General features: G+C 48.6%; 1 protein-coding gene across 3 annotated transcripts in view; it reads right to left on the bottom strand.

The window, feature by feature from the left end:
- The window catches only part of COMMD10 (COMM domain containing 10), a 207,789-nt gene extending 197,269 nt beyond the window's left edge, over positions 1 to 10,520 (bottom strand). For 2 of the 3 annotated variants that reach the window (XR_016441230.1, XM_090038419.1), the window contains exons 1-2: positions 10,391 to 10,520; positions 9,153 to 9,243 (exon numbers count right to left, since the gene is read on the bottom strand). Coding sequence is in view for 2 of the 3 variants with exons in the window: in XM_090038419.1 (XP_089894545.1) it covers positions 9,153 to 9,243; positions 10,391 to 10,422 (123 nt within the window). In the remaining variant the exon portion in view is untranslated. The remainder of the gene's footprint in view (positions 1 to 9,152; positions 9,244 to 10,390) is intronic. The other variant, XM_090038418.1, reaches the window with a different exon arrangement.
- Positions 10,521 to 12,628: the final 2,108 nt, after the last annotated feature.

Below are 12,628 nucleotides of genomic sequence, written 5' to 3'. Positions count from 1 at the left end.
CTGGAGGAGAAGGAAGGAGAGGAGGCAACTGGAGAGGAGGCAACTCCACGCTGTCCACGATCCAAGCAGGCCAAAGGAGCTAAGCAGTTCAGGAGGAAAAAGCGTCGAGTGATCGTCATAGGCAACTCCATCCTGAGAGGTACAGAGGGCCCCATCTGTCACCAGGACACCGACACGTGAAGTCTACTGCCTACTGGGAGCAAAGATTCAGAACATGAAGGGGATGATCCAGGCCATGATCCAGCCCACCGACTACTACCCCATGATCCTAATCCATGTGGGTACTAATGATGCGGCCAGGAGAAGCCCTGATCTCCTGATGGCGGACTACCACGCTCTGGGGGGCGTGCTGAAGGAGACAGGCACACAGGTGGTCTTCTCTTCTATCCTACCAGTGAGCGGACGTGGAAGACGGCATGCAACGTGCATCACGGAGACCAACTGGCGGCTTCGGGAACGGTGTCCCAGGGCGGACTTTGGCTTCCTCGACAACGACCCACACATCACGACAAGAGACATGTTCAGATGGGATGGGCACCACCTTTCCCTTAAAGGCAAGCATGTGTTTTCTTCTAGGTTGGCAGATCTCCTCCGGCAGGCTTTAAACCCCGGGGGAAGGGGAAGATGAGGGCAGAGGAAGGCTTGGACTGCCAAACCAAGCAACACCCACAAGTACAGCCCAGCCTAGGCCGATGAGCAGAACATATACACAGGTAAGCAACAGGGGCCAGGGTAATGCTGAAAGTAGGGGGCCAGGGCACACATCCACAGGAGGCCTCGAATGACTCTACACAAATGCTTGTACTATGGGAAACAAGCAAAAGGAATTTACCCTCCTGCTAGCTGACACCAACCCAAACATAATGGGGCTCACTGAAATGTGGTGGGACCCAACGCATGACTGGGCGGTGAATATTAAGGGCTATAGGCTGTACAGGAGGGACAGGACAAGGAGGAAAGGTGGGGGCGTGGCGCTCTACATTAAGAAGGAATACACATCCTCGTCAATTAGCAAAGAATCAGAGTAGGGGCACTCTGAAGTGCTCTGGGTTAGAATACAAGGCAGTCAAAGGGAAAGAAATTTAACGGTGGGGGTCTACTATAGACCACCCAACCAAGGGGAAGAGCTAGACCAGGAATTCTTAAGTCAGCTCACGGAGGTAGTTAAGTCAAAGGATGTGACCTGAACTTTCCAGACGTCTGCTGGGAAGAGCAGTCAGCCAGGTCTGACCGCGCACGTAGGTTTCTAGCCAGAATGCAGGACCTCCAACTAACCCAGGAGGTGCACAGCCCCACCAGGGGGGATGCCTTGCTGGACCTGGTGCTGGCCATGGGTGATGACCTGGTGAGGGGGTTGCGAGTGCTCGACCACTTGGGCGACAGCAATCATTGCCTCCTGGAATTCACCATCCAGTGCAAGGTGACAAAGGCCTGCAGCAAGGCAGCAGCCCTAGATTTCAGGAGGGCGGACTTCAATGAGCTAAGGAGAATAGTCGGGGAGGCACTGAGGTCCTGGAGGGGAGGGGAGCCAGGTGCCCAAAGGGAAGTAATCCCAGCACGGATCAAAGGGGGCAGGAGGGCACAAAAGCCCCCATGGCTTACCAAAAGCACCCGGGAATGTCTCCTAGCTAAAAAGGAGGCGCACACCCAATGGAAGGGAGGGGCCATCACCAGGGAGGCCCCTGCGGTTATACTGCGGTTGCTCAGGGATGCAGGGGGGCAGTCAGGAAGGCCAAGACAGAGATGGAACTGGGACTCACTTCCTGGATGTAGGACAACAAGAAGTCTTTTTTAAATACATAGGGAGCAAAAAGAAGGTTCCGGGTAACGTGGGGCCCCTGCAGGACACGCTAGGAAATTTGGTCACCACACCAGACGACAAAGCTAACCTATTTAACGATTCCTTTGCCTCCATTTTCCTGAGCAGGGACCGGAACAGCCACTCCCCCTGTCGGCCCCCCTTTGACTCCAGTGGAGGTGCACCTAGACTGAGGGTTAGTGAGGAACTAGTTAGGGAACTTCTGGAGGGACTGGACGTATTCAAATCAGCTGGTCCGGACGATTTCCACCCTCGAGTACTGAGGGAATTGGCTGAGGTCTTTGCAGGACCCCTGGCATGGCTTTACAAGCAGTCATGGTGCTCTGGTGTGGTGCCAGAGGACTGGAAGAGGGTCAGTGTGGTTCCCATCTTCAAAAAGGAGAGGAAGGAAGACCCGGGAAACTATAGGCCAGTTAGTCTTACCTTGATCCTGGGCAAGCTTTCTGAGAGAATTATTCTGGCACATGTCTACAAAGGGCCAGCAGGGGAGATTATGCTTAGGAGCAACCAACATGGGTTCATTAGCGGCAGGTCCTGTCAGACCAACCTGGTGGCCTTCTACGACCAGGTCACCAAATCCTTAGATGCAGGGGTAGCAGTAGACATAGTCCTCCTGGACTTTAGGAAGCCCTTTGACACTGTCACTCACTCCATTCTCATTAAAAAACTGGGGGACTGTGATGTCGACACCTACACAGTCAAATGGGTCGCTAACTGGCTGGAGGGCCGCACCCAGAGAGTGGTAGTGGACGAGTCATTTTCAACCTGAAGGGATGCGGGCAGCGGGGTTCCGCAGGGCTCGGTCCTCAGGCCCGCACTGTTCAACATCTTCATCAGTGACTTGGAAAAGGGGGTAAATAGCACCCTGTTCAAACTTGCTGATGACAATAAGATGTGGGGGGATGTGGGCATGCTAGAAGGGAGGAACAGGCTACAATCAGGCCTAGACAGGTTACAGGAGTGGGCAGATGAGAAAAGGATGGGATTCAACACCAACAAGTGCAAGGTGATACACCTGGGGAGGAACAATCAGCACCATACCTACAGGCTGGGGAACTCCCTTCTCGTCAGTACAGAGGCAGAAAAGGATCTTGGAGTCGTCACTGATGTCAAGATGAACATGGGCCGGAAGTGTGGGGCTGCAGTCAGGAAGGCCAACCGCACCTTGTCATGCATCCACAGGTGCATCTCAAGCAGGTCCAAGGAGGTGATCCTCCTCCTCTACACAACACTGGTCAGGCCGCAGCTGGAGTACTGCGTTCAGTTCTGGGCACCGCACTTCAAGAGAGATGTGGACAACATAGAAAGGGTCCTGAGGAGGGCCACTTGCACAATCGGAGGAAGTAGGGCAGGCCCTACGAGGCAAGGCTACGGGACCTGAACCTATTCAGCCTCCACAAGAGAAGGCTGAGGGGGGATGTAGTGGCCTGTTACAAACTAGTCAGAGGGGACCAGCAGGCACTGGGGGAATCCCTGTTCCCCCAAGCACTACCAAGAGTGACCAGGAATAATGGTCACAAGCTGGCAGAGGGCAGATTTAGGCTAGATATCAGAAGGTGCTACTTCGCGGTCAGGGCGGCTAGGATCTGGAACCAACTTCTAAGAGAAGTGGTGCTGGCTCCTATCCTGGGGGTCTTTAAGAGGAGGCTGGATGTCACGTGACATGGCTTCCTGATGTGATACCACTTCCTGTGAAGTCTTTGAATATGGCTTACCAGCCCACTGGGTGATAAAAAGTTCATGATCCGGCCCCACATTCAAAAAGGTTGGACACCCCTGCTTAATCTAATGCCCTTTAGAGTCAGCATCAGCCTTCCCTTGAGGGTTAGCAGGCTTTTGATCAGTTTTTTATGAAGAAAAGGGATCACAAAATTACACTCTCTCTCCCCGTACTTCAATGATGACCACTTAGTAAGCACACATACAGCTTTTGACTACATAAACTAATCTACTACATGTGAAATACATTATACTATATACACACAATATGAAACAAGTCAAGAGTGTGGTGCACACTGGCTACACTAGAAACAACAGCACCACAAAGATGGCAAAAATATAGTGCAGGTCCTCCACTTTGGATACTGACATCCCTCTTGTGGAAAACAGTCTATGCTCTTTTAAAAACATTATAAAATGTCCAATATAGGCAATTCATAAAGCAATATGGAGAATCAAACATCTACATACTGTATTATTAAAGATCACTGAATGGAAAAGTCTTAGTAAAGTAATGTACCATGTTTAAATACAATATAGATACTGTCATCCTTTACAACATAACAATCAATAAATCTATGGTTTAGACATCAAATACCATACTGAATGCAATTAGCAATCCAATAACTGCAGAGCTACACAAAAAAAGCAATTGACCTGTCACAGCAGAGTTTAACAAAATGATCTAATTATAAGAAAGCGTAGAGAGTCAAATTGCTTGTCTTTCTAACAAGAACATAAAAAAATGTAAATGATAGTTGAATCTTTAGCACTTAGAAAAGAAAGAGACATTTAATGTTGTATATTTTCTTCTAATACAGGGAAGTTTATTTAAAATTTTCACTGATTCAGCATGCCCTGGAGTGAGACATCTTAGAAAGGCCAACTGAGTGATTCATGTGATTGTACTGTACTATGATACCCATCTTTCAATTCCAGCTCACTCATTCAAATCCAGTTCCAGTCAATAGAGATCAAAATTATTATACAACATGAGACGTGTTCAATTATTTAAGTGAAACTAAGTTAGCAACTCTGTCCAGCTGGTAATGAGCTAATATCCTCACCAAATAAAACAATATACAACTACCACTACAGCCCTCCTCTTAGCAGTTTTAAAAGAAAAAAAAGTCAGTAAGTGAATCACAGAAGGGAAAAATTTCATATCCCTAGAGCGATCCTTCTAAATCAGAATGGGGACAACAAGGTTAAGCTGAGTTTTTCTCGTGGAGGCCATGTCTGATCTACAGTAGAAAGCTTCAACATTCAAAAACACTAAATGTATTAAAATAAACATGTTTCCCATTAAATGTTTGATCATTGCATCAGCAATGCTAAACACACGTTGAAAATTAAACTGTCTGAAGCTTCAGTCCCCGATTCAATTTGGCAGAGTTTCGGCCCAATTGGGTAACCAAATCTCCAAATTCGAATCGAATTTGAGGAACCTTTAATCTCTCCAAATCGAATTGGAAAGATTTGGCAATTCGAACATAGACGCAGCTTTAAATGTTTTTTCTACACACCTCCAGGTAGCAGGCAGCTCGTGAATGTGGCGATGCTGGGGCGCATGGAGCGTCCCCCAGGAGCATGGCGGGGAGGGCAGTCCCCAACACACTCAGCAGCAGACCCGGAAGTGGACCAGAAGCACTTCCAGTCCATTTACGGGTCCTCAAGCAAATGCGCTGGGGAGTCCCATGCGCCCTCCTGGCTTGGCGACTGGTGCCTCCTGGCTCTGCAGCCAAACACTGAGCCGAGGGGATGCAGAGGGGCCCCCCCCAGTATGCTCCCTAGAGGACCTGGAAGTGGCCCAGAAGTACTTCCGGTCCACTTATGGGCTTGCCACCAAGCACACGGAGGACACCCCTCCACACACACATACACACACTCCTGTGGGATGTTCCATCTGCCCCATGATTGTAGCATTCACAAGCTACACTGCTACCTCAAGGCATATAGAAAAAACATTTAAAGCTGTGCCTGTGTCCAAATCGCAGAATCTCTGAATCAGCATCAAATCTTCAGATTTGGATTTGGCCAAATCGAATCGGGAACAGTGATCCAAATCAATGACTAGAATTGCTACCCCTGATTTGGGCCAAATCTGAATCAAATAGGGCCCGCTTCACACAACCCTTATTAAACACTGTAAAAGACTATATAATATGTGCCTATGGGACTGGTGGTCAAAACGAGCTTACAATTAAATGGTGCTAGTAATCTTGTTAAACAAATTACCACTCTTCCTTCTCTCCCTGTGAAGTACACAATCACAGATTCAAATAGTTCAAGTCAAATAGAGTAAAGCCTATTTTTACCATATTCCCATAAGCACTTTTTGTACCATAACTTTTTTTAGAAGTGCACCGATACGTTGGTCCAATATCGAATTGGCACCAATATAAAGAAAATAGGCTATATCAGAAATCGGCCTGATGCAGCTGATAATTTGGCGGATAAATGCCCGTGCGTGTGTGCAGCTGCAGCGCAGCATGCAAGCAGCGAGGCTCACAGCTCGGCAGCTTGGAGAGTTGCATGCAGCTAGTAAATCTGTTATGGTGGAAGGGGAGAGGGGAGGGAAGAGGCGCGGTGGGGAAGATCAACGCCCCCCTGCAGTGAGAGAGGAAGTGGGGCAGGGGCTGGGGCAGGGGCTGCCCAGCCAGTGTGGGGCAGGGTGCAGGATGGAGCCACAGGTCATTTGGAATGCCCGGGGGGAGCGGAGCAGGCACGCGCCCCTCGGATCTGCGCAGAGCAGGGCGGGTAGGCTACAGCTGCAGGGCGGACAGGCGGGAGCTGGAGCTGCACCAGGCTCTTCTCAGCAGGGGCTGGGCTCGGAGCAGGTGGTAGCAGTGTTGGGAGGGAGCTGGGGGGGCTGCAACAACCGCAAATTTCGCTCAGCTCCTCCTCCCAGCACCACCACCACCCACCCAGCGAAGCCCCAGCTGAACCCCCACCTCCATCCACGCTCCGGAAAGAGCTGGGGCTTCGCCAAGTAAGTGGCAGCAGTGCTGGGAGGGGGGGTTGAGGGGGAGTTACAGCAAAATTTGGGGTGGCTACAGCCCCCCCCAATAGCCCCCTCCCAGCACCCCCGCCACCTGCCCCGAGCCCAGCCCCCACCAAGAAGAGCCCAGCACAGTCCCAGCTCCAGTGCGCAAACACAGCCTGACAATCCTGCCCCACGCAGATCCAGGGGACACCCTCACCATGCCCTCCCAGGGTGTGCACAGCAGCGGGACCCCCCCCAGACAAGCCGCGGCTCCGTCTTACACCCCACCCCACCCAGCTGAGCAGCGTCTGCACCTGCCCCAGCCCCACTCCCTCCCTCACTGCGGGGGACATTGATCTGCCCTCCCATGCCCCTTCCCTCCCTCTTCCCCTTCCACCACAACAGACTTACCAGCTGGACTCAGCTGTATCAGAAATCAGACTGATCAGCCAATATGCTTCTTTAAAAACAGGCTATCGGGATCATCCCCCAAAATCCCTATTGGTGCACCCCTACTTTTTTTTTGTCCAAAACCTAACATAGGATCAAAAGAAAATTGTGGACTTCAGGAGAAACTTGCAATTCTGGATTTAAACATTTCCCTCAAATTTCCTAATGCAGAAATTTTAGATGTGTAAATGCTAGAAAGTTAACCTGACCAGCGCCAAAATATAATCAAAAGTAAACCCATATACTTATTCTATTTTCATGATTCAAGCAAAGAGAAACGAAATAATACCGTATGGTGTTTATGCTCATCTATAAATCTAGAAGCAGCTTTGGAGAGAACCTACTGCATTGTCTGACCTCCCCACCCTTCTTTCTTGAGGGAAAAAGACCTGTTTGTGGAAGTTTCATAATGTTCCCTATCTGCAAGTTAACAAGGAGACAGGGGAAGCTGAACCCATATTCACTCAAATCTATCTAGCAAACCTGTGAAACAATGGCAGGATCTATAAGATCTTAAGAACCCCAGAGAAGGCAGGCAGAAGGTTAGGACTGAGAAGGCATCTTACTTCTCAGAAAGCCCCCAAAATCCACATGTTGGAATCTTATGGTGTTTGCTTACAGATGCAAGAGCAAGTTATGCACAAGACTAAGGTCTTCCAAAAAGAGCATTCCAGGGAAACTGAAAGTTTCATCTTGGCTAGGGACAGAAATTACACAAACTGGTATAAATGATTGGAAACTGGTTCAAATCTGTGACACAACAGAAGTTCAGTGCACATAAACTGCTTTCAGAATGGCTGAGACCAGTTTAAGAAAACCTGGATGGATGTAGTATCAGACTTAAATGATTTAGATTAGGCTTACTGAACTTATGTCCCAGGTCCCCTCTAGATTCAAGTCAACTCAAAATCCCCCAGCATCTCAGGATGCTTTGCACCTCACCTGCAAACTCCTCCCCCTGCACTTCACAGGGTAGGCAGGTTAGCCTTGGCCCAAGCTGTCTGGTTCAACTAAGCAGGGAGGAGTACTCTAGCGCCCCCCAGGTTCTGGCCTGAGCCACTGCAGGCACATACCTGTGGTTCTGCAATCAAGAGTGACCATCTGTTCACTCACTTATCAGTTCAATCTACACAACTTAGACTAATGTGCAAAGATTGAACTGATTCAGCCTCGGGCATTTTGACTGTCTGTACTTAGCCCCTGTGACATTTCTTCAGGAGGAAGAAAGCTCAGAGGCAGATTTTTAAAGTCCCTTCAATTTTAACAATTCTGTGTTCACACAAGTATGAAATTGTGATTTGAAACTGACATTCCATTTGCTGCTTTCATGTCTCTTGTTTGACAACAATCTTTCATATTGTATTTCAAAGGTGGAAGAGAAAAGGGTCAGAATTGTTCATCTTTGCTTCATAATTCTTACACATTGAAGAAACAAGCTGACACACTTGTCAAATAAAAAAAATAGCGTGACCGCTGTGACACGGAATGAAACAGTAACAATCATCCTGACATCTTGTGTAAAATTCAGAAGAGCTTCTGCAAATACCATACTACAAAACTAATCAATATCACATTCTCTAATGATTGCTTCTCCAAAAATTGGTAGATTTTGAGGGTTAAATTCATGACGTTTCAAACAAAGTTACAGAGAGGTCAGTAAACTGGCATGATTTGCTAAGGCCCTCATCCCACAACCTTGCCTGAAGTTATAGCAGCTACATCCAAATTAAAGTTTTATAGGATTTTTTGGCACAAGTTACACTTTGTAATACTTGCATCTCAATAAAAAATACCAGCTCTAAAGGATCCCATTGTGCCCAGCAATTCCCTTAGACAACACATACAAAATTGTGCTTTATCTTTAGGGTTTATCTTGCACGTGCGTTTTAAAAATCACAAAAATGTGCTTTTTTCTCACACAGTATTCCCTTCATCAGAACCACGATACTAACTGCTGACACTTAACACGTTGTTATATGTGGGGTGGGCTTTTCTTCTCTGCCCAGGAACAACTTGCATTTTAACTGTCAGGAGAAATGCAAAGACATCAGCACACAGCATCTTAAGACAAGAAACACAGAGTATACCTTGATATGGGGACAGTGTGAATGCTAGAGAATCTGAAAGGTTATTTAAAACAAATGGGCTAAGCATATACTAGAGTTGTGCTCTACACACCTTGAGGTGAAGCTTCTGGAGGATGCGAGAGAGCAGGCGAGGGAACTTGCCTGTGTCTGTCCCATTGATGAGCGACACTGCTTTTCTGACACTACACAAGGCAAGAAACATGGGGTACAACTTGCTGAGTAAGAGCCAGATAGATTTCATGCAGTGAGAGAGGGGCGGGAAATTTTTTTCAGTTATCACTTTTTTATACACACATGTGCACGTGTGCATACACTCACATAAAAGCACAACTGGTGTCTGTTCTCAAGGGGCTGGGGACAAGCGTGCAGCACTACTGTGCAAGCACAGATAAGCAAAACCCAATGAGAACAGGAACAGAACTGAGCTCCAAGTGGAGTTCAGAGCACAGATACACCCCCACACACCTGCACTAACCCCCCAATAGACATACACTCCCCAATGCACATACACCCCCGTGTATGAAGCCACAAGCACACACATACCACACACACTGCCCCACACTAACCCACAACACACAGGTGTACACACATGCACCCACCAATACTAACCTCTAAACACCTGTGTACACGCACACTCCCCACATGCATAAACCCCAAGCGCATGTTTACACACATCCCCCCCACAGACACCCCCACACATGTGCACACATGTAACCCTTGTACCAACTTCCAAACACATGAGCACACACACAAACCCACCTGCACACGTTTACTCACACCCCACTGCACAAACCGCAAACACACATATATGCACACTTCCCTGCACTAAAACCGAACACACATGCACACACGAGCACCCTGCCAGCACCCACCCCCAAACACAGGTACACACAGCCTCCCCACACACTGTGGCACAAAAACGTGTGGACACACACTCCCCACACGTGTGTACACACACACACCTCCCCCTGCACTGAGCCCCAAACACACACACGCGTGTGCACACACACTCTCCCCACACATTGAGCTGCAAAACTATGTGTAGATGTACACTCCCCACACACATGCCCCTGCACTGACCCCCAAACTCACGCACACACCTTCCCCACGCACTGATCCACAAAACCACGTGTAGACACACACTCCCCACACGTGTGTACACACCCGCACTGACCCCCAAAAACACTCACCCCCACACACACGCACCCGCCTATACTAAACCCCACACTCCGGGGCACACCCGTGCACACGGCTGGCAGCCCGCACTAGCCCACGCGCAGGCCGATGCCCAGCCGCACCGGGGGCTGCGGGGAGGGGGGAGGGCGGTACCTGTCCGTGTCCGGCAGGATGGGCGCTGCCATACTGCCGCCGCCGCCGCCGCCTCCCGCCTGCCTACGTCACACGCGGGGCGGGGCTGGGGCGGGGCGGTGGCTTCGGCCTGGGCCGGGGGCGGGGCCGGGGAGGACTCGGCGCCGCTGGCCTCTTCAGTCCGTGTCGCCCCCTCCCGCCTCCGCGCGTGCGCCCCCTGGCGCCGGCGGGTTCTAGGACCAGGAAGAGAGGCGGGCGGTCCGCCGCTGCGCCTGGAGGCGGACAGAAGGCAGCGGAGCTGGGGTGCACCTTGTAGACTGACTCTAGGAGGGGGGGAGAGCGCGCGCAAGCGTCCGTGAACCCAAATGTACTCCAGAAGACGCATCTTTTGCTACACACAGACACACACACACACACAGACGTGTGCATAGATACACACTCATTCACACATACATGTGTGTATATACATACATATATCTACACACATGCAAACACACACATTCACACACTCATATGCCTACATGTACATACATGTATATAAACATTCACACCATGTATATAAACATTCACACATACATAGTACATGTACACATGTAATCTTATTTAGTTAGGCTTATAAAAGTGCATCTCCACCCTGCCTTTTTTAGCACTAAGACAAACCCATGTGTGGGGTAGGTTGGATCAGGGCTGTCCAATTTCTGCGTCCCCAGGAGGTCCAAACGCCCGGTGGGTCACACCGGCATAGGACGGCTGCATGAGGACAAGCCATGAGCTCCTTGGGTCACGTGCACGCTGTGCAGGTGCCCCCTCCCCAGCACTGCATGGCCACCCCTGCCACACTCAGTGAGCCCACGCAGTGCCAGACTCACTTTGCTCCCCAGGCTGTACTGTATTGCCCGGCTTGCAGCAAAAATGGGGGGAGATCCTGGTGTGAAGAGGGGGTGGCAGCCGGGCAGGAGTCCACAGGCCACAATTTAACCCCTCACGGTCTGACTGCTACCTGTTGAACAGCCCTGGTTTGGATAATTCTAACTTGAGAAGGGGGTTGAACTGAATGACCTCCTGAGGTCCCTTCCAGCCCCTTCTGATCCTATAATTGTTTCACAATATTAAGGAGCAAGTAAAAAGTCAGCATGTTATTCTGCCAGTCAGCAAATTGCCGTTTTTTTCTTTTTTTGCTAATTGTTTAAAGCCATCAGACCTTTCACTTAAACTATCGTTTAATTTACTGTTTCCTTTGGACAGGTGGTTTGTTTAGTTGTTTTCAGAAAAAATAAACCTACCCAGACATATGGCACATAAGAGCTGTAAGAGTAATGAAACAGTTACAAAACCCAGCAAGGAAAGACCTGATTTTTTAAATCCCAAAGGACACATTGCATTTAAAGGAATAATCACTCTGCTCATGTTTCTGTAACTTAGCTGCAACACTAAAAACCTGAACGAGAAACTCACATAATTGGTTTTCATTTTACAATCTGGGGAAAATGAAAAAAGAAACAAACAGCTTCATATTAAACAAACAACATGTTGGGGGGGCCGATAAAACTGTTAACACTGTTACCATTTGACGCCTTGTTTAGACTAAAGGCAGGATAGATTTGCACTTTATAGATTAAGTAAATTAGAGATGTATGGCATAAGCTATTGTAAACCATGGACTTACTTCATCAGATGCTGTGAAGGGACTGCAGGAAGTTCTGATACTTTACTACATCTGATGAAAAAAGCCTGCTGTTTACAAAAGGTTATCCATCTCTTATTTAGTCGGTCTATATAGTGCAAATCTACCCTGACTTCAGCCTAGCACCACCAACTACGTCTCATTTGTCTAGGCTGACATTGAGAAGTGTATTGTTGGAACACGGTAGCTAGTCTATTCCCACAAGTTTGAAAAGTCTCAGCTATCCTACAGGCTTTAAACCAACTCCACATTAAAATATACTCTGCCTTGTTTATGATAGACCCTTCAGATGAACAAGTATGTGCTAATGTATTCTTAACAACACACCTTTTTTCTAGTCTAAACAAGGCCAGAATCACATCTTCCACTGTGGGTGTAAGGAAAGGTCTGAGAAGTAATGGCTGAAATCCTCTCATTTAAAAATAATAAATTTTAAAAATCAGAATACTCCCCAGCAAGTGGTCTCAAGGAAATAAAGGGGGCAGGGAGGGGGGGAGATTGCTTCCCCCATCTCTTCCTCTTCTGGCAGCTGTCCCTGTTGAATTTTTTCTTTGCATAAAGCTATACTATTGAAG

The sequence above is a fragment of the Crocodylus siamensis genome, chromosome 3, assembly GCF_052110815.1.
Source record: "Crocodylus siamensis isolate JL-2025a chromosome 3, ASM5211081v1, whole genome shotgun sequence".
NCBI lineage: Eukaryota > Metazoa > Chordata > Crocodylia > Crocodylidae > Crocodylus > Crocodylus siamensis.
This window is presented reverse-complemented; position numbering and strand designations above follow the sequence as displayed.